The 27407-nt window shown below is 47.1% G+C and overlaps 1 protein-coding gene and 1 long non-coding RNA gene across 3 annotated transcripts; both read left to right on the forward strand.

Moving 5' to 3' along the window:
- Positions 1-1823: 1823 nt before the first annotated feature.
- Positions 1824-27407, forward strand: si:dkeyp-121d4.3. Its single transcript, XM_036126783.1, has 21 exons — positions 1824-2839; positions 2943-2993; positions 3103-3296; positions 3376-3418; positions 3504-3629; positions 3784-3888; positions 7357-7575; positions 7650-7796; positions 7952-8179; positions 9948-10166; positions 12421-12567; positions 12676-12888; positions 13451-13600; positions 13680-13925; positions 14041-14145; positions 14321-14458; positions 14564-14671; positions 14837-14874; positions 14959-17236; positions 17380-17491; positions 26610-27407. The coding sequence occupies exons 1-21, from the start codon at positions 2129-2131 to the stop codon at positions 27227-27229; spliced, it is 6198 nt and encodes a 2065-aa protein (XP_035982676.1). The 5' UTR covers positions 1824-2128; the 3' UTR covers positions 27230-27407.
- Positions 22487-25751, forward strand: LOC118557212. Of its 2 annotated transcripts, none has more exons than XR_004927708.1 (2): positions 22487-23254; positions 23353-25751. It is a non-coding gene; the product is annotated as an uncharacterized LOC118557212 (long non-coding RNA). The 2 variants fall into 2 exon arrangements; XR_004927709.1 differs by having other exon boundaries at positions 23406-25751.

A 27407-nucleotide genomic window follows, 5' to 3' on the forward strand; every position in this document is an offset into this window, starting at 1 on the left:
TGAGGGGTCCTGACCCAGTGAGGGTGTTCAGACTGACCCCCTCACACACAGACAGTGTGGAACCTGCTGCTGAGGAAGAGGAGCTGTGGTGGTGGGGGGGGGGGGTTCACAGCTTTCACTGAACCCCATAATGCAGCTTTAAATATTAGTGGTCCTGCTTTTGGAAATGAAACAGCAACTCTGTGTTCCTGTGAGCTCAGAACCCAAATGAAACCACAGAACTGATCCAACTCAGTTCTGCTGAACCAGAACCGAGGTCTGCTGGAAGCAGCCTCGTTAAACAGGACTGACGCTGGTTTAAATTTAAATGTGAGGACACGGGCTGTGGTTCTGGCAGGGAGCTGTGCTGGTAGCGGTTCTGTTCAGCCTCTACTCTGCAGACTTCTCCATCAGCTCACCAGGAGACGGCTGTATCCCAGATGCTCTGAGGAGCGCTTCCACAGGTCCTTCCTCCCACTGCTGGACTTCAGAACCTTTAAACTCCCAGCAGACTCAGTAACTGTGTACGTCATGATGAAGGTTGATGGTTCTGATCCCATCAGAATCATTGACAGATGTCCACATTAAGCTACTCTGGGTGTCAACCAGACAAAAATTGCACTCAGGCACGAGGAGCGATACTTATTTTTACTCAGGTGGTATTTTAACCTCTAAAAATAACTAGTATAGAAAAGATAACCGTTACAAAGCAAATTCAGCTAGAAGAAACACTTTTTTCAATATTTTCTTTCAACATGACACTTATAAAACAAAACTTACAGCAGTTAATGAACTATACTGCCAAAAAGTCTTGTCTGCTTTTCCAAGGACTTTGATGACATCCTGTTCCTAATATATAGGCTCAAATGTGTTGATAGATCTCTACTGTCAGCAACAGCAACTTTACCTGTTCTCTAAACATTTTTCTCAGTTTGTATCTGTGTGTGTCTGTGTGTGTGTGTGTGTGGGGGGCTCTATCCCTACGCTGCTCTGTAAGGCTGAGGTAACGGCTCTGTGCAGGGCAGCCATGCTTCTCTGCACCAAACGTTATGCAGCTGCAGGCGTGAACACTGGAATCCCCTGGGTTGGTATCAGTAAGTTAGCCATGACCTCTGGACTCTTCTGAGCCGCTTTGACTGCCGGCACACATCAGGAGTTCACTTTGTTCAAAAACTAACTAGTAAATGTAATTGGTTACTACCCACCTCTGGTGTTGGTACAGTTTAAGTTCTCTCTTCTGATGAATAACTATAAATGAGCTTTTTAACTGGGATAACGTTAATCCAGAGTGTCAGTCTGGTGCATTCTATCTACTTGCTGGATTATATGTGTGTATGTGTCAATGTTGTTTTATGGATCAGCTGTTATCTGTTTATTTGTTTCTGATGATCAGTTTTTATTGTATCTAGTGAATTTAATTGTTGAAGCAGCTTTGTTTAGCATAAGATCTTTCCGTTGTATTGTGGACTGAAACCGGTTCCATCAAGATGAAATCATTCTGATAACAAAAAACACGCCCGATGCAAGTCAGACTAAATTCACACCCAGTTTGATCCATTCTACATCTGCCGGCCGCTGGGGGCAGCAGCGCTCCTTTACTCGAAGGTTCCGTAGAAGAAGAGCCGCAGATGGCCGCAGACTGAGGCTGCTCCTGCGCTTCCCCTGCTGGCCGCTGGGGGCAGCAGCGCTCCTTTACCCGGAGGTTCCGTAGAAGAAGAGCCGCAGATGGCCGCAGAGGCTACTCCTGCGCTTCCCCTGCTGGCCGCTGGGGGCAGCAGCGCTCCTTTACCCGAAGGTTCCGTAGAAGAAGAGCCGCAGACTGCGGCTGCTCCTGCGCTTCCCCTGCCGGCCGCTGGGGGCAGCAGCGCTCCTTTACCCGAAGGTTCCGTAGAAGAAGAGCCGCACCGCCTTCGCTGTGTTGCTGAAACAAACTCGTAAATAATTAAACTCGGACTTATTTCACAGTGAAATAAAGATTGTTCCGCGTCGGACGGCCACAGCGGAGGATTAACGGGCGTTTGGCGGCGGAACCGCGGAGTGTTCCCGCGGATCTGAGCTTTAAAACGGTTTGGTTTGCTAGCCTGTGGCTAACGGAGCTGCTAACTTCCTCGGTGTTTCCTGCGGCTGCGTCCCCGGCTTCACTGCACACATGGGCCGCGGAGACGGACCCATGAGGGGAAGACCTCCTGTCGGACCTCCAGGAGAAGACGTACCTCCATTCGACATTGGCCCGCCGGGATGGGGCCCTCCTCCGCCAGGAGGCTGGGGCCCTCCTCCTCCCGGTGGTTGGGGTCCTTTGCCACCTGGAGGATGGGGTGTGAGAGGACCCCCTCCCCCAGACTGGGATCCACGAGGACCCCCTTATCCTGGTTGGGGCCCAAGGGGCCCCCCACCTCCTGATTGGGATCCAAGAGGGCCCCCAGGACCTGATTGGGACCCCAGAGGACCCCCTCCACCTGGGTGGGACCCCAGAGGACCCCCTCCGCCTGGTTGGGGGCCTTGTCCCGATGACTGGGGGCCTCCTCCAGACTGGGAGGGACCCCCGGGCTGGAGAGGTGGACACGATGGCTGGGGTCTGGGGGGTCCACCTGAGCCATGGGGACCAGGGCCGGTCCCGTGTATTCCTCCAGGCCCTATTCCTCCTGGACCTATTCCACCCGTTCCTGTTGGACCTGTCCCCCCGGGTCCGGTTCCACCCGGCCCTCCGCCAGGTCTACCCCCGCCAGGTCTACCTCCGCCAGGTCTTCCTCCGCCAGGTCTACCCCCTCCGGACCCTGCTGCTATCCCGCCTGTGCCGCCTCCAGGGTGCCTGCCTCCGTTTGGGTTCCCGCCTTTCCCGGTCCCCGTTTGGACCGCAGAGGTGAGGGGGTTCCGTGGGGGAACTGGTCCACAGTGACCCGGTGACGTTCTAACTATGGCGCTGTGATAAATGAAGGAACTGATTGATTTTTCTGTCTGTTCAGCCTGTGGTGGAGGAACCCATGGTGAACCCGCCCCCCGATCAGCCTGAGTGGGTAAGTCTGGATGTGGGCTCAGCTCACCAATCAGCCGATCCGTCTCCGGTCAGGTGATTGAGCCTGATTGGTCCCTCAGTGAGTTTTTAGTTGGTCTTGTTCTCTTCAGATCAAAGCTCTTATTTCTGCTCCGCCCGGTGAATCGACTCCTGCTGAGACCAAAAAAGAACCTGAAACGTCTGCCGTCACCAAGGCTCCGCCCCCTGATCCCGCCCCTGCCCCCGCTGCTCCTGCCGCCCCTAAACCTGAAGCCAGGAAGACGGCCAAAGCCCTGGGGCTGCTGGGGAAGCGCACCTTTGAAAAGTGAGTGGGCTGGGAGGTTGGTGAGCCTCCAGCTGTCTGACCCAGGAGAGTTTTAATCTCAGCGTCTCTGTGTCCTCAGGCCTCCTCCCGGCAGATCCACGGGGATCATCTCCTTCATCGGGGTGAGGGTGCTTTCGTGCTGCTCGTTACTCTGAGGTCAGATGTTCTTAACCAGACCGTGTCAGTAACCTCGTGTCTGCTCTGCAGCCCACGTTCGGCTACATCGAGAGGGAAGATCTGGAAAAGTTCCAGTTCAGCTTCGAAGTCTTCTTTGGAAACCCCAAAGCCATGAAGCCTGGAGTCCGTGTCCACTTCACCGCGTGTAAAGAGAAGGCGAGTCCCTGCTGTCATCCTGTCATTACCTTTTGACCAGGAAATGTGGACAGCACTACCAGACAACCATGTTAGCAGCTTGTTAGCATATACGGTTGATCTGCGGCTGAGTTAGCCTTTGAAGCTCTGTGCCACTCTCTGCTGCCCTGAACAGAACCGGGCTGTAGCCACAGATGTCAAGGTGGCGCCAGGTGGAACCGAGAACGTGGAACCGGAGATCTACGAAGCTGTGGTCAGCAAAGCCATCGAGGAGCCTCAGGTCAGCGTTTTATTAACATAAACATGTAAACGTGTCTTAACTTTCTCTAGGTGTCTGTTGTTCATTAGAACAGTGTTCCTTCCTTTAGCATTCCAGCAGATCATGTAGGTTAATATTCATTACATCCTCCCGACCAATCACAACGCAGACCCGGGAACCCCCCCTCAAAAAGCCCCGCCCCTCATCAAGCTCCACCCCTTCACTCCTCTTTTTCTTTTTAAAAACTTTAGGTAAGAAGTTGGTGAGATAAAGAGTTAAATTGAATTCAGTGTTTGTTCTTTCTTTAAAAGGTTGCTAAGCAGCAGCATAAAATGGCCAGAGCTGCTCTTATAATGTATCTTTAGAATATTTAGCAGCATCGATCAATATGCTTTTATCAGTTTGTTTATTTTTTTACATCGTCGAGCCCTAATTACACATTCATCATGGAGGAAAACAGCTCATTTAAGCATAAGAAATATTGCCTTTTTTCCTTTATTATAGAACATAATTGTACATAACCATAAGAGGATACAGACACCTCTGAAAAGTGAACAAGCTCTTTTTTTGCTGGTGAAGATTCTCAGTCATCAGGTCATGGTCATTCCAAAAAGAGTAAAAAACAAAGCAACTGGACTTGTTTTGTTTTTTACAGGAGGCCTTAGGTTCCAACTCTCAAAAATTTACAACACAGCTATAGGATTAATTCCAGCCAATCATCACCTTAACTCTCACCCTCATTCAGGGGATCAAACATTGTTCCTTTAAGCCAAGCCAATAACGACCCTAACGACTCCTCGTTACAGAGGAGTGGACCAGTTTCTGTCCAATCTGCTGGCTTAATGTCTTTAATAACCGCCCATTACTAAGGGGTGGACCTGTTTCTGTTAAATCTGCATGTTATCTAAGCCATTACAGGCCTTTGTTAGGCAGTAGTATAAAGCTTGTTACTCCACATTACTCCAGACTTTTTGAATCGACAAAGCTTCCTGGAGAGGAAGAGAAACGTCTTCAACTAAGGAAAACAAGTCCAGTTGATTTGTTTTTTACTTTTTTTGGAAAGCTCTTTTTTTCCATTCCCTATTCATCAATCCAACATTCCTGCGTGTTGCGTTGGGTTGACATAGGACGGCCATTTTGACCGTAGAATAATAAAGCTGTAGACGGACTGAGAACGTTAATCTTTCCTGATGAGTTTCATTAACAGTCTGGACATTCAAGTCAATTTTATTTATATAGCACCAATTTATGAAACATGTCATCTCAAGGCACTTTACAAAGTCAAATCAATCATTTTATACAGATTGGTAAAAAATGTCCTCTATAAGGGAACCCAGCAGGTTGCATCAAGTCTCTCCAAGCAGCATTCACTCCTCCTGAAAGAGCGTAGAGCCACAGTGGACAGTCGTCTGCATTGTTGATGGCTTTGCAGCAATCCCTCATACTGAGCATGCATGAAGCGACAGTGGAGAGGAAAACTCCCCTTTAACAGGGAGGAGAACCTCCAGCAGAACCAGAACCAGGCTCAGTGTGAACGCTCATCTGCCTCCACCCACTGGGGCTTAGAGAAGACAGAGCAGAGACACAGAAAGCACAGAAGCTCACATTGACCCAGGAGTACTTTCTATGTTAGAGAAGACAGAGCAGAGACACAGAAAGCTCAGAAGCTCACATTGACCCAGGAGTACTTTCTATGTTAGAGAAGACAGAGCAGAGACACAGAAAGCACAGAAGCTCACATTGACCCAGGAGTACTTTCTATGGTAGAGAAGACAGAGCAGAGACACAGAAAGCTCAGAACCTCACATTGACCCAGGAGTACTTTCTATGTTAGAGAAGACAGAGCAGAGACACAGAAAGCTCAGAAGCTCACATTGACCCAGGAGTTCTTTCTATGTTAGATGGTAATAGAGGATGATCTGCCTCCCCTGATGATGTCACAGCTAACAGAACGTCAGACCAGGTGTACCTACTAAAAAGATAAAAGACAGAGAACAAAAAGTTAAAAGCTGAAATAACAACAAACAATGCAAATCTGGAGAGCAGTAGGAGAACTCAGCAGAGAGAGAGAAATAGACCCTGATGTCCTCCAGCAGCCTAAGCCTATAGCAGCATAACTATAGAGGTAGCTCAGGGTAACATGAGCCACTCTAACTATAAGCTTTGTCAAAAAGAAAAGTTTTAAGCCTAGTCTTAAAAGTAGACGGGGTGTCTGCCTCACGGACCAAAACTGGGAGTTGGTTCCACAGGAGAGGAGCCTGATAGCTAAAGGATCTGCCTCCCATTCTACTTTTAGAGACTCTAGGAACCACCAGCAGACCTGCAGTCTGAGAGCGAAGTGCTCTGTTAGGAACATACGGGGTAATCAGAGCTCTGATATATGATGGAGCTTGATTATTAAGGGCTTTATACGTTAGAAGGAGAATTTTAAATTCTATTCTTGATTTAACAGGAAGCCAATGAAGGGAAGCTAAAACAGGAGAAATATGATCCCTCTGGTTGATTTTCATCAGAACTCTTGCTGCAGCATTTTGGATCAGCTGTAGACTAAACCATTCCTCTAGAGCAGGGGTTCAGTCTGCAAACTGGAATTATGTTTTCATACAGATACCTTCCACTGTCAGATTCTGTTACCAAAAATAAGGGTTTTAACTGTAGAAGGTATTTTATTTTAAAAATATGTTGGATGTTTTTGTGTATTTCTACCCAATATTGTCTCATTGCTGTGTCTTAATACCAACATATATGCTAGTGGTTGGTTGTGTGTTTCCACGCCGCCTGCAGCATTTAGGCTCTTTCCTGCTGCTTAAAATGTTATAAAAAAAGTAAAAGAAAATCTAAGCAGGCATTTCTATTCTCTCCATGAACATGAGTTTGTACATTTCCACGCTGACAAGCAGTATTTCTTCTTCAGTGATTTCCTTTCCCACTTTGTTTTCACATATGTTGTTCACATATGATGTTGAATGCATTTTTTACTCATAAATAACTAATGTAGTCATAACATAAAACCCTTTTCGGCTTTTGCCTGATATGCCGTTAGTATCTCACTAAGCACTGCTTCCTGTCCATCTAGATGTCTAATCATTTCCTGATTGACAGTGACGTAGCTGTACATATCTGTACAAGTCCTGTTTCTCCAAATTATTTGTTGTAAATGTCTGAAAATCTTTTATTTGACCTTTATCTGTTATGGACAAATGTGGTATTGGTTGATTTGGTTTGAAATCAGGGTCACAGGCACAGCATCTTCTAATTCTCAGGCTATCATGTAGCTTATGTTACGGTTTCACCTCTGACCAGATTTGTAATTGAGATTTTATCCAGGGGTTTTCAGTCTAAGCTGTATAAGGGCGGCAACCGGAACTCTGGGTGATTGTAATGTATGACAGAACCCCGGTTGTTAAAATCCTTTAACCAACACAGAGGACCTGCAGTGACGTCTGTAAGTCTGAGGCCAGATGTGAGCAAGGTTTGCTTTCCCTGCAGCCCGGCGAGCGGCAGTACCCCGGCCAGGTGTTCGTGAACCTGGGCATGGTGCGCACCAACCTGAAGTTTGAAAGGAAGGACAGCACGGTGACGCTGCTGAAGAACGACCAGGTTCTCATCAACGTGCTGAACGACATCATCACGGAGAAACGCAGAGCCACCAACATCAAACCCAAGATCCCCGCCACCTTCAGCTCCACCGGAGAGACCAGGGAGAAGGTGGGACACCGCCGGCAGCTCACCTCTTAGATTACCTGTGCTTGAGCTTCAGCTGCACGCTGTGTCGTCTGCAGGGCGTCATCATCAGTCTGAAGGACAACGAAGGCGTCATCAAGTCAGAGGAACACGGTGAGCTTCAGTTTGAGAGCAGAGAGAACCTGAGCGATGTGGATTTTACAGAGGAGGACATCAACGAGGAGGTGGAGTTCACGGTCATGATGGTAAAGTTTCTGAATTACTCCTGCAGGAACACAAAGAACAGTAACTTTCTCTAATACAGTTAAAACAGGTTTTATGTGTATGTTGTATTAGTAGTAGAAGTGTGAATAAAACCTTTTGGACTCTGTTGTAAAACGTTTGTATTTGCATGGGTCAGCTGAGGGCCGGGAAGCGCGCCATCAGGATCAAACGACAGAACGAGCCCCTCCTCCTCACCCTCTGCGGCGCCCCCGACGGAACGGAGAAGGTGAGCAGCGATGAGGAAAAGGTCTCCGTCCAGCCCAAGGAGACAACGTCCGACTCCAAGGTACCGATGGAACCACACATGATACTGGACCCGGAGCTGTACGAGGGCATCGTCAGCCAGACCATCATCGAGCCCAAGGTGGGTCTCAGGCAGCAGGAGGTCCTATCAGGTCCAGCTAGCTGGAGACCGTTGGTTCCTGCACGTTCCCTTAGAACGGTGCTTCTCAACTAGTGGAGCGCCCCGTAGGGGGTGCGTGAAGGTACTACTGGTAACCCGGTGTCTAACTTGATACCCAGGTGTCTAACCGGGTAACCAGGTGTCTAACCGGGTAACCAGGTGTCTAACCTGGTAACCAGGTGTCTAACTTGATACCCAGGTGTCTAACCTGGTAACCAGTTGTCTAACCTGGTAACCAGTTGTCTAACCTGGTAACCAGTTGTCTAACCGGGTAACCAGGTGTCTAACCGGGTAACCAGGTGTCTAACCGAGTAACCAGGTGTCTAACCGGGTAACCAGGTGTCTAACCGGGTAATCAGGTGTCTAACCGGGTTACCAGTTGTCTAACCGAGTAACCAGGTATCTAACCGGGTAACCAGGTGTCTAACCGGGTAACCAGGTGTCTAACCGGGTAATCAGGTGTCTAACCGGGTAACCAGTTGTCTAACCGAGTAACCAGGTGTCTAACCGGGTAACCAGGTGTCTAACCGGGTAACCAGGTGTCTAACCTGGTAACCAGGTGTCTAACCGGGTAACCAGGTGTCTAACTTGATACCCAGGTGTCTAACTTGATACCCAGGTGTCTAACCTGGTAACCAGGTGTCTAACCTGGTTACCAGGTTAGACACCTGGTAACCAGGTGTCTAACTTGATACCCAGGTGTCTAACCTGGTTACCAGGTTAGACACCTGGTAACCAGGTGTCTAACTTGATACCCAGGTGTCTAACCTGGTAACCAGGTGTCTAACTTGTTACCCAGGTGTCTAACTTGATACCCAGGTGTCTAACCTGTTACCCAGGTGTCTAACTTGATACCCAGGTGTCTAACTTGATACCCAGGTGTCTAACTTGATACCCAGGTGTCTAACTTGATACCCAGGTGTCTAACTTGATACCCAGGTGTCTAACTTGTTACCCAGGTGTCTAACCTGGTAACCAGGTGTCTAACCTGGTTACCAGGTTAGACACCTGGTAACCAGGTGTCTAACTTGATACCCAGGTGTCTAACCTGGTTACCAGGTTAGACACCTGGGTATCAAGTTAGACACCTGGTTACCAGGTGTCTAACTTGATACCCAGGTGTCTAACCTGGTAACCAGGTGTCTAACTTGTTACCCAGGTGTCTAACTTGATACCCAGGTGTCTAACCTGTTACCCAGGTGTCTAACTTGATACCCAGGTGTCTAACTTGATACCCAGGTGTCTAACTTGATACCCAGGTGTCTAACCTGTTACCCAGGTGTCTAACCTGTTACCCAGGTGTCTAACTTGATACCCAGGTGTCTAACCTGTTACCCAGGTGTCTAACTTGATACCCAGGTGTCTAACTTGATACCCAGGTGTCTAACTTGATACCCAGGTGTCTAACTTGATACCCAGGTGTCTAACTTGATACCCAGGTGTCTAACTTGTTACCCAGGTGTCTAACTTGATACCCAGGTGTCTAACCGGGTAACCAGGTGTCTAACTCGATACCCAGGTGTCTAACTTGATACCCAGGTGTCTAACTTGATACCCAGGTGTCTAACTTGATACCCAGGTGTCTAACCTGTTACCCAGGTGTCTAACCTGGTAACCAGGTGTACAGAACAAGACAGACCAATGTAAATGTAATTTTTCAGAAACATGGTCCTAAAGATCTGGAAGGAGGAACGGTTACCAACCTTTTCTACCTTCTTCCTTCCTACAGGGCAATGTTCCCGGGTATCCGGGTCAGATCCACGCCAACATCGGGCCCATAAAGACCAACGTTACCTTTAACCACCAGGACTGTAGAGTGACTCTGCTGAAGAACGACCACGTGCTCATCAACCTGCTGGTCAACATGCTGAACAACAAGCGGCGGGCTGCCAACATCCAGCCCAAAATCCCCTTCACCTTCACCTACACCAAGGAGATCAGAGAACTGGTAAACACCCCTGCAGAGCACACTGGGTCCACTGGTCCCCCCCCCCAGTGGACCCACTGGTTCCCCCCCCACAGTGGGTCCACTGGTTCCCCCCACAGTGGGTCCACTGGTTCCCCCCACAGTGGACCCACTGGTTCCCCCCACAGTGGGTCCACTGGTTCCCCCCACAGTGGGTCCACTGGTTCCCCCCACACTGGGTCCACTGGTTCCCCCCACAGTGGGTCCACTGGTTCCCCCCACAGTGGGTCCACTGCACTGGTCCGTGTCCGTACCCACAACCAGCTCACTGCTGGACCCGAGCAAACAAACCGCTTTCACCAGCAGCTGGAGGCGGGGTCAGGGGAACAGCAGCCAATCAAAATGCTCCAGCATTTAGTTTGGTTCTCTATCAGATTTAAAGAAGTAAAAGTGCCTCGGTGGAAATAACCTGTTGGATCAGTACCAGAACAGCAATGTTTCTGATCAGTGGGTCATTCAGCTGCTAACGGCTCATTATTTTCTTCTTAATCCTGAAACTTTATTCCAGATCTTTACTATTGTTGGTCCTCTAATAATCAAATCTGCCTCTACAAGTTGCTGCTGGTGCTGATCAGAGTGGATCAGAACCGTGGAGCATTCACAAGAACCGCTGGCTATTTAATTGTTGATAAACTAAACTTAGACTTCATCATTCAGCTCCACATTCACATTTGAGCCAAAAACAGACGTTTTATACAGAAAAGTTCTGCGTTGGGCCGTGTGTCCTGCACCAGCAGTACTTTTGGTGTTGCTCCCAGTTTTTATGAGATGAACTCAGATATAAAACTTTTTCTACATACACAATATCACCATTTCCCTCAAATATTATTCACAAACCAGTCTAAATCTGTGATAGTGAGCACAATCACGCAGTACAATGCCACAGATGTCGCAAGATTTGAGGGAGCAATTGGCATGCTGACAGCAGGAATGTCAACCAGAGCTGTTGCTCTTGCATTGAATGTCCAATTCTCTACCATAAGCCGTCTCCAAAGGCGTTTCAGAGAATTGGCAGTATATCCAGCCGAGTTCACAACCGCAGACCACGTGTATTCACACCAGCCCAGGACCTCCACATCCAGCATGTTCACCTCCAAAATCGTCTGAGACCAGCCACTCGGACAGCTGCTGAAACAATCGGTTTACATAACCTAAGAATTTCTGCACAAACTGTCAGAAACCGTCTCAGGGAAGCTCATCTGCATGCTCGTCGTCCTCATCAGGGTCTCCACCTGACTCCAGTTCGTCGTCGTAACCGACTTGAGTGGGCAAACGCTCACATTCACTGGCGTCTGGCACGTTGGAGAGGTGTTCTCTTCACGGATGAGTCCCGGTTTACAGTGTTCAGGGCAGATGGACAGCAGCGTGTGTGGCGTCATGTGGGTGAGCGGTTTTCTGATGTCAATGTTGTGGATCGAGTGGCCCGTGGTGGTGGTGGGGTTGTGGTGTGGGCAGGCGTCTGTTATGAACAAAGAACATAACAGAAATGTGCATAGTAGCTATGCTGGCCCTATTGGTGGCGCTGTGCCAGACAACCATGTAAAAACACTGGGCATGTGACGTAAACGCCGCGGTGGGGGATCAGCTGGTTAGAGAGGAAGCGTCTGAGGCGACGCTACGACGTCATTGTTTACGACGGGCACAGCCATGTGGACGCACGGTCTAACGACTGAATACCTTTGCGAACACACCTGATCTCGACGGGCCATAGTCACCGACATCCTAGTCCGGTTGTTAAGTCCGACGTCACGGTGAACTTCCGGGTCCAAATCAGCTCTACATGACACTGTGGTTTATGCTTACGGTTAATTCTCAAACTTGTATTTCTGCTTTACAACGTCAAACGTTAACGTTGTACGTACTGTAGTTAGCATATGCACGTTAGCTTAATGCTAGCACGGCGAGTCAGCAAAATCGAAACCATCTTAATAATTTCCTGGATAATAAGTTATCAGCTAGCAGCTATCTCCTCTTCTCCTTCTCATCACACGGGAAACCACAAAAGGACAGCTGGAGTTGTTTTCTTGTCTCCGATCTATTAAGACAGAACGCAGCACAGTCACGAATTGCAAAAATGACGGATTCGGCTGGCTGGGACCCGGAAGCAGTGGTAGATACGTTACGACTTAACAGCCCCATAAAAGCTGCTCCGAGTCGAATCTGTCGGCGAATCGTTGAAACATCTAGAGGAGCTTCTGTGTTAACGAATCGGACCCATCAGTCTGTTGTCTTTCAGGGTACCATCGCCTCGCTTGGCGACAAGGAGGGTGTCATAAGGTCGGACAAGCATGGCGAGATTCCCTTCGACATCTGTGAAAATTTCAGCAATAGAGAATTCAACGCCGATGACGTCGGGGAAGAAGTGGAGTTCACAGTGACCACGGTGACTGTTAGAACCGACCCGACCCGGTCTGACCCAGTCTGACCCGGTCTGACCCGGTCTGACCATGTAGCAGAAACAGGGCAAGACTAACCCCTTTGGTCCCTGCAGGACAAACCCGACAAGAGAGCCATCCGGCTCAGAAGGATGAGGAGGAACAAGGTGGATAAGATCCTGCAGGCGCAGAAGAAGCGGGAGGAGGAGGAGCGGAAGAAAAAAGAGGAGGAAGAGAGGAAGAAGAAGGTTGAGGAAGAGGAGGAGGAGAGAGAGGCAGAGAGGAAGAAGAAGGAGGTGGCTGCCATTCTGGCTGCTGCCAAGGACAAGGTGAGAATGAGATGTTGTTGTAGCGGCAGGTGGAGCTGCAAACGGTGGAGGTAGCTTATGGGGCGTGGCTGGTTAAATGATGGCTAGTTAAGGTCAACGTTGGTTAAATGATGACTAGTTAAGGTTAACGTCGGTTAAATGATGCTATTTACTGTTAACGTCGGTTAAATGATGGCTAGTTAAGGTTAACGTCGGTTAAATGATGCTATTTACTGTTAACGTTGGTTAAAAATGGCTAGTTAAGGTTAACGTCGGTTAAATGATTCTATTTAATGTTAACATTGGTTAAAAATGGCTAGTTAAGCTTAACGTCGGTTAAATGATTCTATTTAATGTTAACATTGGTTAAAAATGGCTAGTTAAGGTTAACCTCGGTTAAATTATTCTATTTAATGTTAACATTGGTTAAAAATGGCTAGTTAAGGTTAACCTCGGTTAAATGATTCTATTTAATGTTAACGGTGGTTAAATGATGGCTAGTTAAGGTTAACGGCGGTTAAATGATTAGTTAGGGTTAACGTCAGGTTGGAAAAGAGGGCTTACTTTGCCACCCTGTCTGCAGTGGACTCCATTCGGCTTCAGATACAGAGACTCGGACTCCATGTACGACATCAGCAAAGAGCGGTTCGAAGGCACCGTCCTCAGGGCCATTTCCAGAACTGCTCCAAAGGAGGTGCAGCAGGAAGAGGAGCAGAAAGGAGTCGCTGAGAAGGTGGAGTGGTGCCTCAGGCTGAGTTTAATGTCTTCTGAGATCATTGCAAGTAGAACAAGGTCTCATGTTTATCCTGCAGGGGAAAATGGATGAAGAGGAGCAGCAGGAGGAGCAGACAGAGGAGAAGATTAAAAAAGAGGTGGAAGAGGAGGCAAAAAAAGAGGAGGCAGAGGAAGAGAAGAGCAAGCCAGATGAAGCTGCAGGAAAAGTAGCTTCAGAACCTGAAATGGGTCGACTGGTGATGACCATCAACGGCAACCAGAAGCAGCTCTCCTTCGGCCCCAATGACCTGCTGACGACGGCCACCATTCTGGTCGGAGACAAGGTGAGGACATGCCGTGGCTCCTGGGGAGACGGCTCTGCCTTTTCGTTATCTTCTGTGGCGTTACACCCTGAATAGAAGCTGATCGCTGTGTTTTCCTCCAACTTTGACCCTCAAGGTGCGCTTCAGCCTCGCCACGCACCGGGAGACCAAAGAGGAGCGGGCGACCTTCCTTGAAATTCTTCCCGACTGCTTTGAAGAGTCCATAGAAAAACGTCACCATGTAAGACCTGCGGTGGTGTCCGTTCGATTCTTTTAGCAGGACTAAAACACTGCTTTAAAGAGGCTGGTTCTTGTCCGGTTGTGATCCAGAAAGGGAAAGGTTCATGACCTGAGCATCAGGCTTAGATGAGGTGTGGCAGACCTGCTCGTGTCTCTGATGTGTTTCTTTCCAACAGGGCATCGTGATCGAGTTCTCTGAGGACTCTGGACTCATCAAGTGTTCGGAGAACCCTCAGCTCTTCTTCCTCATGTCAGAGGTGATAGAGAAGAAGAGGCTTGAGCTGAACGAGAAGGTCGAGTTCAGCATCGTTCCGGTTGGTCCATTTAATAGCAGCAGTCACTTGTTTCTGTGCTGGGATGTTTGACTCGGGGATTCAGATGCAGGGCTTTGATTTCTTCCTCTTCTGATGTTCTCAAAGCACCCAACAGCAGAAGGGGGGAACCAAGCTATCAGGATCAAACGGTTTACTGAGAAGGCTTTCCTCCCGGTTCGGAAACTCGGCGGTGTGTGTGCCAGCAAAGGGAAGGTGAGCACCTCTACGTTGACCAGGGACCTTCAGACACTGAAAGCCTTTCTCAGACTGGCCGAAAGGTCGCGTTTCTGCAGAGAGACGTAACGGGGTTGTGTTGGTGCTTCAGGAATCTGTGATCATTGCTGTTTTCACCTCCACCGTTTCTCTCTGATTTGACAGATGACCATCAAGCTGACTAAACCATCTGAAGGCACTGAGTGAGTAAATGTTCCATATTCCTGATGAAAAACGTGCATGTAAAGGCATTTTAAATGTCTCACCCTCCTGACCTGACGTTTCAGAGACCGGAAACAAGAGGCAGACAAACTGAAGGCGGTAGTTAAAAACCTACGAAAGGATAACAGCGTCTCTCAGCACAAACACACCCGTAGCAGGAGCCGGAGCAGGAATAGAAGTAAAAGTAGGAGTCCGCCAAGAGATCAGTTTGGCCGCGTGGTGAAAAAGAGTGGCAGCTCGAGCAAAGAGCGCGAGCGCAGCAGCAGGTACAAGCGCAGCCGAGAGAGGTCACTCAGGCGCTCCAGGAGTCGCTCCAGGAGTCGCTCCAGGAGCCGGAGCCCCAGAAAGGCCAGAGAGAGAAGCAAAGACAGGGCTTCCAAGAAGAGCATCAGATCCAGCAGAGAGCGAGAGGAAGGTCATCGGAGAAGGCGGGAGCCGAGCTCTCCACCACGGCGAGGCGAAGTCGTAGATAGTGAGCTAGCGAGAAAGAAGCGGGAGCTGGAGGAGCTAAATGAGATGATCGCCTATAAAAAGACCCTGGTGGAGTTGGAGCCCAGGGGCCTGGAGCCTGGAGGAAGGACCTGCATAGACTACGACCACGGTAGGATAACTATGCCGCGGTCCATTCTGAAGAAGCGAGCAGAAGAACCAGACTACATCCGCCCTCCTTACGACGATCCGTATTATGACCGACTCTACGGTCCGTACGGGGCGGGTCGCCGGTACGGTGAGCCCCACGGTGACCCGTACGCTCATCTGTACGCAGAGCGCCCTTACGGCGAGCGTCCTTACGACAGCCGGCTCTATGGGGAGCCTCCCTGTGGCGGAGCGCCTTCTACCAGCCAACGCTACACTGATCGATACGACGTATACAACGAGCATTATGACGATCCTTTCTACGATCCAGCGTACAGAGAACGGCCTTATGATCCCTACCCTCCAGACAAGCGAAGCAGGTCTCCAGAACCTCGTGGGTCTTCACCTCCTTCCCAGTCCAGCCAGAATCCCAACACTTCTACCAAAGCTGCCCCTTCCTCCCCTCAGTCCACCTTCAGACCTCCTTCCCCCGTAGATTCTCCTCCAAGAAGCCCTTCTCCCAAACGAAGACTGACAACGCCACCGCAGTCTCCACCAGCCGAGAAACCCCCTCTGGACCGCTTCCTCGACATGCTTAACAAGAAGGTAGTCGCTGAGAAGGCTGCGGGACCGGCACACGATGCCGACGATCTCCTGCCCCATGAGCGCGCTCTACAAGATGGCAAGGGCTTCTCCCGCATTCTAGGTTTGCCGCAGGAGCCCCCCTGCAGCAGCAGTGTAGCCCACGAAGCAGAGAACAAGCAGCAAAGGTCCAAGCAGCCTTCAGTTGAGAGAACAAGTGACGATCAGAAGGCAGAACCCTACGATAAGATCCAGAGTCTGCTGCGTTCAATTGGCCTCAAGCTGAGTTCTGGAGAGGCTTCCAAACTGGCCAGTCAGGCCAAGGAGAAAGCCTTCAGCTCCAAGTCCGCAGCGGCTGAAAAAGAGACGTTTCCTTCTGCTAAAGAAGAGTTGAGGAGCAGCAGAACCGGCTCTGTGGAAATGGATCATATCCATTCTCCGTCCCCTGTGAGATCTTCCAGTCTTGAACCGCTCAGCAGACCAAAGTCGGTCAAATCAGAGTACGACGAGTTCTTTGACCAGCAGGACTTGAAAGTACTGGAGGCCCAACATCTGCAGAGTCGTACCAAGACGACGGGCAGCGCACCAGCCACCGTCTCCTCTCCGAAACCTCCTCCTGGGCCTCCTCCTGCTCACTACAAACATCCAACCCCGCCACTAAACTGGCCACTGGGGATCATCTCCCAGGTCTCCCCAACTCAAACCTCTACACCTAACATCCCTGGCGCTGCGGCTCCACCTGCCGCCGCCCAACACCAGCACAGACTGATGCGTCCTCCAGGACCTCCCCCTGGTCCTCCGCCACGACGTCCGCCGCAGCATCCTCCTGGACCTCCCGCCCAGCAATCTCCTTTCACGCCCACCGCCACTCAAACAGTCCAACACTTTATTGGACATGCCAGTTCGACTGCAGCTGCCAGTGCACCTAGTCCCTTACAGCCCCTAGCCCCCCCCACAGTGACCACGGCAGGCTCCAGTCCTGCAAGCTGCGACCAGTCAGCCATGTCTGCAACGGTGGCGCGGTGCCTGAATTTGATAGAGACCGTGAAGTCTCTGAGCGCCCAGCCACTCACTAAGGCCGGGAAGTCGGTCCAGTTCAGTTTGCCTTCAACGCCTCAGTCCTTCTCCAGCTCGCCGTCCTCACTGGAGACCGACGAGGACATAAAGGCCAAGCAGAAGGAGAAGGTAAGCTCAGCAGAGATGTTGTTGAATCTAACGATGTTTTCAAGCACAAGGTGGGTCTAAAGCAGAACCGCTGACCTCCTGCTGCTCTGTAAAGTGTTGTGGGAAGGCGCTGGGTTGGTAAAGATGTTGTGGTTGTGTCACAGCTGGATTTGTATAACCAGCGGATTCTGGAGAAGAGAGAGAAACAGTACAAGGAGATGCTCATCCTCAAGAGACAAGGAGAGAAGAGCAAAGATGCTCAGCTGGGCTCGTCAGGTAGAGTGTCTTCATTCTTTACAGACATACTTACCCAGCAAGACATTTTATCGTGTAGGAAAGTTAGCATTTCTACCTCAACATGTCGACATACCGAGAAGATTCCTGCATGCTGCTCTTGGCACCACTACTCTTTATTTAACTAAACTGCCGCTTTTAGCAGTTACCTGTAGTCTTCATAGTAATCCAGGTTCTGGTAAGATAGTCCGATGTACTTTATTAGTGTTTGTTGAGACATCCCGGGCTACTCACTAGATATAAAGTTTAGGCACCCTGCTTAGGTTCAGTTTATGTAATGGTGACTTTAGCCAGGTCCTAGTGTATAGATCAGGCTGTTAAAGCTATGGATTCATGTTGCAATGCCCAGCAGGCTTTTGCTTTTTAAGGGTTTATCGTTGTTTTCCATCTGTGTTCGACAAAGAGACAGTTTTTGACTAAGACTTGCGCAGATGTACATCTCTACACGACTCCAAGCCTTGAACCCGTGAGCACAGCGTTGGTTTAAGCTCATGGAGCCATAAAGCTGTTGTTAAGTGAACCTAATGCTTCAAACCTTCGGTTGAGGAAAGACGTCGGCTGCAATCTCAACTCTACAAAGTAAAGTGTTTCTCCTCTGCATCTGGTGACTCGTTGCTATCTAGTTTCACAGGAAGGAGTTACCCCAGATTTACACCTCCTCCACCCGCCGTTCGCCGCCATGCATTCTGGTCCAGAACCTGGAGCCATGCACAGACCACACAATCACAGCCAGTCTGCATAAAGGCAGAAGTCAGACCATAACGGCTCATTCAGTGGAAGTTAAAACTCCTTCACTCTTTCATCCAGACATTTTCACGTGTAAAAGCGCGGTGAATAGAGAGAAATATTGGTGGCTTATTGTCCCACATTGGGCAAATTCAGAAAGCTGTATTTGTTGCTAGTGTTTGTACATTTAATAATATAAATGTCTAACCGTTAGGTTTTGATCTTCTAAGTTAATGTATATAACCCAGTAATTGATCTAATGTATATAATTGCTTATATACACCTGTAGAAATGCACATATATTCATTAATATAGCGAGGGTTTTAGGAAAATCAAGTTTTTAGTGAATTAATTAGAAAATACAAACATGGTGCTTCCTGTTGATCTGTGTATATTGAATTATAATATGTTATGAGATATAATGTATATATCTGTTAAGAATAGAAGCAGGTCAGATTTTAGAGGAGTCTCCCACTGACTATAACCCAGCGGTGTTGGCACCGGAGCGGGTCGAGCGGAGATGGAAGCTGTGTAACATGGGGGTGAGAGTTCAGATAAATTTTCATTAGAAAGGTAGAGATGCAGTTATTTGGGTTGTCACAGTTTTTAGACGTGGGTTTATCATTGCTGTAAGACTTCTAGTTCCAGTTAACCCAGCTGTTAAACTGATTATACCAGCAGTCACTTATAGAAACTTAACCAACGTATCTTATGAAGTGGTTTTAGATACTAAACTCCACTCAGCTAGTCATTGAGAGGACTTTCAGCTAGATATTGTGCTTTTCAGCTAAACTTCACTCTGTGGTCACTGTGGGGTATCTGTCAGCTTCTACAGACGGCTGTAGTTTATTTTGTAAAAGGACAGGCCGGTTCTGATCCTAAATTAACCCGTTCAGTGACAGACAGCTGCATCCTACAAAGACTAGCCCTGACCTGTTCCCAGGTTATCCACTCATGTTCCCATCAAGTCATTTTCTAACTGTTGATATTAGGGTCTGTTGTGTCAGCTACGTCCCCACAGACCTGCAGCCAGTTCTGTAGGATTCTGACCCATTTCTATGTGGATGGCTTGTAAACCTGTATAACAATCTTTGCACCTGATTTAGCTCATCTGTCAAATTTAGAGTTTCTCCATCATTATCTTTTACAAATTTCAATCACTCAGATGTTGAAATAATGAGATAGTGGCTCATGGAGCTCCTGGTCAGTTTGTGTAGGAGAGAGCTTTATAGAGAGCAGCCGAAATATTATAACTTAGAAAGCGACGCACAAAGTTTAGAATGCTGCTTAGCAAGTTTTGCATTTTTATTTTCAAACACTTAACTGGAACAGCATTGAAATCTGTTGAAAACTAAATGATCAAGTAGTCCTATTAACGTGGACTAAAGATACTTACATTAGCCTAGCCCTACAGGCAACGTCTTTGGATCTATATAGCAGCGAGCCACAAGTTTATTGAAGGTTGCATGAAATCAGATGTACCTTTAGAAACAAACGTTGTTGTGACCTGTTAGCATGATGATGTAGCAGCTTTCTTATCTAAGCTAGCCCAGCGCTGCACCAGCGTAATAAAGCTGACCTGCAGAAACTACTGATGCTGTCAAGAACAGGCTGTGGTTACTGATTTAACTGCTAATAATAATGTAACAATAATAGAATATAGTCCGGCATGTTACTGCTATACATAGCAGTGAGTTTAATGATAGATTAGATACCTGCAAACATTCTCAGGATCTAGCCAGCTCACCTGGGGTAAAGCCTGCGGATGGGGAACCTTTCATCCTTCCTGCAGACAGCCAGGGCTATTCCTCAGCAGTGACCACTCAGTGTAGACACTGTACAGCAATGCAAAGATGTATGCCTAGACCCTGACCATCTCTCTGAATTTACTCCCAGAAACGATTTGATTTGTAGGTGCTGCCGAAACACAAATAGACCCTCAGCTTTGACCAGGATCTGCTTCGTCATCATCTTAATTCATGAACTTTACCAAAGTGAGAATCTCGAGACTAAATGCGGTCAATGTTTTAGGCTGACCTCCTGAAGAAGAAGATCTGCTTCACGACTTGGTGAGCCCTGTAGGTCAGGATGGCTTTTTGTAGACATGGCTTTACCAGTCCAGGCTTCAGTTTAGTCAGTCATGCAATGATTCAGATAACTAGGGCTGATCAGTTAGTGTAAGTTAGTTGTTGGAAACCTGCTGCTACTTTGTTTTTGTTTTTTTACCATAGACAAGTAATGCTAAAAGCAGTAAGACCTATATGTGAGTGTTAGTATCATCTGTTAGAGTAGAATGATTCAGTCATCAACTTAAATCAGTCGCAGCTTAAATCACAGTAATGTGTGAGAAACTGTACAAGCTAAAACTTAGTTTTAGGGAGTGAATTCAACTAAATACCCAGATGTCTTTTTTATTTGTGCAGATCTGTTTATTCTCAGCAAAAAAAGCCATGTTGATAAAAGCCTAATGGCTTCCTGACAACAGAAAAGCCTCCCAAAATCTGCTAGAAGTCCCTGTTTTTCCTTTTCTCCGGATGTTGCGTTTTGTTCGTGTTGCGTCTTTAAGCCCAGTCTTAACTTCGTCCGGGTAAGTCACATTTGCTCCGTTTCGGTTTCCTTCAACCTAAGCTGAAACAAGCAGAGTCTACAATCCAGCAAAGGGTTTTAGACTTTATAAAGGTGGCACAAAGTAAGTAAAAAAACAACCAAGTAAATCAAGTCGGTGTTCTGCTAGTGTAAGTCTTCTGTCAGCCAGCTTTAACTGAGGTTTTCTAGTACCTGGAAAATATCTCGCTGCTAAAAGTCTTTATTGGTTTAAAAAGTTAAACAATGAACACCTCTGTTCTCAGTTACTACTTCCTTGTTCTGCACTGAGGGTTTAGTTTTATATTTAAGGATTTAGGCTGCATTATTTCAGCAGATGTACCATCAACCATCAAGGCCAACAGAACAGTAAAATTCTGTAATGGCCGTGATTGTTTCTCAGATTTTAAAGTTGGTCTGAAGAGTTTAGAATCAGTTTTCTCTAAATGGTGAGTTCTAGATAGGGCTTTATTAAGATTGATACTGTTCTTCTCTGCATGTATAAGTTGAGACACTTTTATTAAATATAAAGTTTTATTTAACAAACTGTACTTTTGCTGAATATTTCAAGATATTTGTATTTGTTAATGGTTAATTGGGGATAATGTACCACTCAGGCCAGAGTTTACAGTCTGATCACAGTTTTCGGTCTGGTTAACTCAGACTTAGAGATGGGTTCACTTTCTAAGAGTCTAATATAAACCTTTTTAAGGAGTCAAGTTTTTCCTGACCTTGTGACCTCATCTCAAAGGTCTAACTTCTCCATGTTGTGCAGCGGTCTTGCATCGTTGGCATACAAGGGTGAGCATCCAGTTTAGATTAGGATGGTCCAGTATGGAATTTAGGAAGTGAAATGAAAATCAGTTAAAAACAATGCACAGATGAGCATTTCTTAAACACATTAGTCCACCAAATTCACTGCTTTTCTATCATTGAACAAACCCTACCAGCCTGATAATGAAAGACTTTAATGTTCGAGTACAGAAGATGGCTCAGTTCCATATTACTTCATTCCCATATATCTTGATATTTAAGCTGATGGAAAGACTGGATGAAGGAAATTGTACAAGAAATTGGAGTTTAACTGAGTGGGTTCGTGTAATGTCAGTGCTGCCAGATGTTTGCTACATAACATGTTCAGAGGGATTCTAGAACTGGCAGCACCAAACTGAGATTATAGGGGAACCATTGAAAGAGTAATTAACTATGCCACCTTAGGCATACTAATTATCGGCTGTCATCTTCTTACCGATGGTGTTTCCTATACAAATGAGGAAGGCTTCCAGTTCTCCTTTTTATCTGACTGCCCTTTGTGCCTCTTACAGAGAGGCTGGATACAGACTCCTAGAAGTCCAGAAGGTTAGCCAGGGGGTGTTATAGAAAATATTATTCTGAAGTCACCATGGCCTCACACCACTCGGACGTGGAAGGCCTGGAGACATGATGGCTGTGTATAAGATTCACTGTTGCTGAGTGCAAGGCTGAATGCTGCATAGAATGATTATTGTCTATGATACACTGTCTTTATGTCTCAAACCAAGGCCACTGTGCAGTATTAGGGGAAGCCGGAAAAGCGAGACAGGCAGAGACAGGGCAGACGCAGACTGCAGTGGGACCGCGGGGTGCGATTACTTTCCATCTATGTGATCTCTGCTCTGTTTCTCAATAAAAGTGCTGGAACTATATCACCACCGTCTCCTCATTTAGTAAAGATGGGAACTCAGTTACTATTGTTTAGAATTCCAACATTTCCCATAACATTTGGCGTCACGAACAGGATACGAACCTGTGCGGGGAAACCCCATTGGATTTCGAGCCATCATGTCTCCAGGCCTCCCACGTCCGAGTGGTGTGAGGCAATAGTGACTACAGAGATGCTGTGTACAGGCTCCTAGAAGTCCAGGGCGTTAGCCAGGTGGCTACAGAGGGGCTGGATACAGACTCCTAGAAGTCCAGAAGGTTAGCCAGGTGGCTACAGAGAGGCTGGGTACAGGCTCCTGGAAGTCCAGGGCGTTAGCCAGGTGGCTACAGAGGGGCTGGATACAGACTCCTAGAAGTCCAGAAGGTTAGCCAGTGGGCTACAGAGGGGCTGGATACAGACTCCTAGAAGTCCAGAAGGTTAGCCAGTGGGCTAAAGAGAGGCTGGGTACAGACTCCTAGAAGTCCAGAAGGTTAGCCAGTGGGCTACAGAAAGGCTGGGTACAGACTCTTAGAAGTCTAGAAGGTTAGCCAGTGGACTACAGAGGGGCTGGGTACAGGCTCCTAGAAGTCCAGAAGGTTAGCCAGTGGGCTACAGAGGGGCTGGATACAGACTCCTAGAAGTCCAGAAGGTTAGCCAGTGGGCTACAGAAAGGCTGGGTACAGACTCTTAGAAGTCTAGAAGGTTAGCCAGTGGGCTACAGAGGGGCTGGGTACAGGCTCCTGGAAGTCCAGAAGGTTAGCCAGTGGGACCCCTGGGTACAGGCTCCTGGAAGTCCAGAAGGTTAGCCAGGGGCTACAGAGGGGCTGGGTACAGGCTCCTAGAAGTCCAGAAGGTTAGCCAGTGGGCTACAGAGGGGCTGGGTACAGGCTCCTAGAAGTCCAGAAGGTTAGCCAGTGGGCTACAGAGGGACTGGGTACAGGCTCCTAGAAGTCCAGAAGGTTAGCCAGTGGGCTACAGAGGGGCTGGGTACAGACTCCTAGAAGTCCAGAAGGTTAGCCAGTGGGCTACAGAGGGGCTGGGTACAGGCTCCTAGAAGTCCAGAAGGTTAGCCAGTGGGCTACAGAGGGGCTGGGTACAGGCTCCTAGAAGTCCAGAAGGTTAGCCAGTGGGCTAAAGAGAGGCTGGGTACAGACTCCTAGAAGTCCAGAAGGTTAGCCAGTGGGCTACAGAAAGGCTGGGTACAGACTCTTAGAAGTCCAGAAGGTTAGCCAGTGGGCTACAGAGGGGCTGGGTACAGGCTCCTAGAAGTCCAGAAGGTTAGCCAGTGGGCTACAGAGGGGCTGGGTACAGGCTCCAATAGATCCAGGGCGTTAGCCAGGGGGGTACAGAGATGCTGTGTACAGACTCCTAGAAGTCCAGGGTGTTAGTCGGGGGGCTACAGAGAGAGTGGGTACAGGCTCATGTGTTGGTGACCTGGATTATACTCAGCTGCATCCCAACTTAAATGTTGGCCATGTAGAGAACTACAATAGCCGTGATTCCATCAATGTTTTTGATGCACATTTTGAATAGACTGGAGAATTTCTTAGCCTCATCCGTGAAAAATATAAAATAAAATCATTAAAACTTTGCTGAATAGATTTATATGTGAGGCATTTTGCAAAAAAAAAAATTGACGTTTCTCAAATTAAATATTTTGGGGAAGATCTGAGCTGCAACATGTTCAGTGTCCTTGAGACTATTTAAAATAAAGTGGATTGGTGTTCTGTGAAGTAGACTTTCATTTCTCTTTAAATGAAATACTGGACTGGTTATAAACCATCAGAACAAGATAAGAACAAAGAGCTTTTTGGTGTGCAGAACCCTTTTACATTAATAAATGTAGCTCTTAGTCATTAGTTGACATTTTGCATGCTTTGTTTCAACATCTGAACATTGTGTCAGGGATTAGAACTAAACCAGGGACAGCTGGTAAAGGTCTCTGAGCTGTTAAGTGTTTCTGGGATTGTTTCATCCTCCAAGCAGTTTGAAGGTTTCATAAGGTAATTTAAAATGAAAACTGAATGACGATAATATCTTAATAAAGGTAGGTTTGATCTCTCAATTTTTAAACTTTCAGAACCTGAAACATTAAAGCTCCAACACGTTCAAAATGCACGATAAGCATTTTTCACCTTAGAAACTGTAATATTCAGGTTTTATAATCAAATATGTCTATATAGTAATTATTGTGTAGGTAGGGGTTGTGATTTTCAGGAGCTAGTGGGCTTTAACCCATAAGAAGAGGACAGGAAAGTAGAAAAAGCAACAGGTTAACAGTTTAGAGCAGACATGTCCAAAGTCAACCCTGAAGGGCTCAGATCCTGCGTGTCCCAGTCATTTACTGGGCTCAGGACACCTTAATCATGTCGTCTAGGTTATTATCATGTCTTTGTTGGATTTGATGACATACCGTAGTGTAGGGATGGCCAATTGTGGTAGTTTATTGTTATCTTAAAAGACATTTAAGTACCCAAATTTAGATTTATGCTCTGACAGTTTTCTCCATAGTTTGTTGGGGCTTTAACTATAATGAACTGTTTTTTAAAAATACATTTATCATCACTTTTATCATTGTCACAATAACTTATCCTTATCGCAATAAATACCAACCAGTAATGAAGATGTGTTGGAGCAGTGCAGGCTCTCGGGACTGGAGATGGTCCACCCCTGCATTAGTGGGGGACTGCACTCTAATATTGTAATCTTTGTCACCTCCAGATTGATTTCACAAAGATCTATTAACTTAAAACCAGCTTTCAGCTCCGGCATAGAACTATTTGTGCACGATTTAAACAAACTTCCTTTAGTTACATAGACTGGAAACAAGCTGTGAGTGCTGAGGTCTGAACTCCAGGTCCTACTTAGAGAACTAGGTTGGGTAAAGCATAGTTTGGGTTTGTGTTGATGACACAATTCAAGGAAGAGGTTTTCAGTCAAAGCTTCCTGTTTCTAGATACTTGGTTAATCCACCAGTCCATTACATTATCCACCTGTACATCTGAGTTTTAGCACACCTGGCAACTCCGTTAATTTCAGATTGATATGGCGCCAATTTACACCTGCCGTCTCAAGGCACATAAACAAAATCAAATTTAAAAAAGAGATATTACACGGTGTAATTCTTTTAGTCAGATTCAGATACATATGCTCCAATTTAGTTCCTGCCAGAAAACCTGCAGCCTGAGAGGACAAACTATTGCAATTGTAAAGAAATGCTTGGACACAATATTTAGTCAGATATAGTTTAAATGTCAGAAATTTGTGGTCTTAATACCTGTTGCTGTGAATTTAATGATTCATCGTAATTAGTAGTGCTGTTTTGGTCGATAATAATTGTTCAGTGATTACACCCAAACAGTGCTCAGACATTTTAGTGCCGCTCTGGGTAATTACTTCCTTTACGCAGGCTCACTAAAATAAATACCCTCTAAGGATGACCCAAACTCAGAGATAGACCTTAACACTTTATTCTAAAGAAGGCAGAAAAATCGCCGGTACCATTAAGGTACCGGTGCTGGGCCACTCTGCTGCTGACCAGATGAGGTCCAGGAACGAAGAGGCAGAACAAAGGAATTTACAACTATTTATCTTCTCAGCTCCATCCTCCTGCTCCTCTGGTTATGTGCCCACCCCTAAACTAGGCACATACCCAAACCACACACCAGTGGAAGAAATGTCACCACTTTGCATTTATCTGTATTTTTCATATAAATCCTGGTGAGTGCTTGAAATATCTAAATAAATACATGCAACTAAACCACATAGTACAAATGTTCCAATAATCAAACTCACTTTATCCCATGATCAGTTGAACCAGTTCTTACTTTTCACAGCCAAATAACACAAACATTTAATGAACTAATTACTAACATGATGCAGTTAAATATTAAACAAAAAAATCTTTATCATGCAATAATAATTTGATACTTGAAAAAGTTTGGATAAACTTTGATTCTTTCTAGTGCCTCATAAAAACCATCCAGCTTTACCAGAAGACTTGAATAGATCTTTGTGAAAGCGGTCTGTGGTGTATTCTGACATTTTAAGATTGTACCTCTCAGATGAACCTGAAGCACATTGACTTACTGTCCCGTTTTCTATCTCCAGGTAAACCAGTCAGTAGCGAGCCCAAGAACGTTTGGATCTGTGGTCATTCACTTGTGTACTGGGCTGAGTCACGGGCCAAATCTCCAGAGGTAGGTATGCAGCTGGGCATGGACCCCAGCAAGGTGACAATCTGGTGGAAGGGTGTCCAGGGCATGACGTGGTCTCAGCTGTTGCCCCAGCTCCATCAGCTGAAGATCACCTGGCCAAACCCAGACATCCTTATTATTCACCTGGGGGGAAACGACCTGAGCACCGAGAGCCCCACTAACCTGCTAGCCTCTGTGAAGAAGGACATGACCTCCATAAGGAGCATATTCCCGCACTGCCTCCTCGTGTGGTCCAACATCCTCCCTCGGAGGGTGTGGCGCCACTCGCCGGACAGCCATGAAGTCGATCTGGTGCGCACCACAGTGAACCGTAGAATCCACAACATTGTCTCAGAGCTGGGGGGCACCTCGGTGAAGCATGATAACATTCGGTGTGGCACGAACACGGGCCTGTACCGGGGCGATGGCATCCACCTATCTCCTAAAGGCATCGACGTTTTCAATCTAAACCTGCAGGATTTTCTGGAGAAGTGGGAGTTGGAGGTAAACTCCCAGAAGAGTTCAGACATGTAGGAGTTATTTTGTCCTTTAAAGTGTTTCCTGTCCAGCAGTAGCTAGCTAGTTGAGTCCAGCTGGAGTTGATGCTCCATTAATGCTCTATATGTTTGTAGGTTAGCAGCATAGAAATATCTCCTTAAATGTAAGCAGAAAAATTCTCTTCTCAATAAAGATCATTTTCTAGACAAATTTA

The sequence above is a fragment of the Fundulus heteroclitus genome, chromosome 22 (genome assembly GCF_011125445.2).
Source record: "Fundulus heteroclitus isolate FHET01 chromosome 22, MU-UCD_Fhet_4.1, whole genome shotgun sequence".
NCBI lineage: Eukaryota > Metazoa > Chordata > Actinopteri > Cyprinodontiformes > Fundulidae > Fundulus > Fundulus heteroclitus.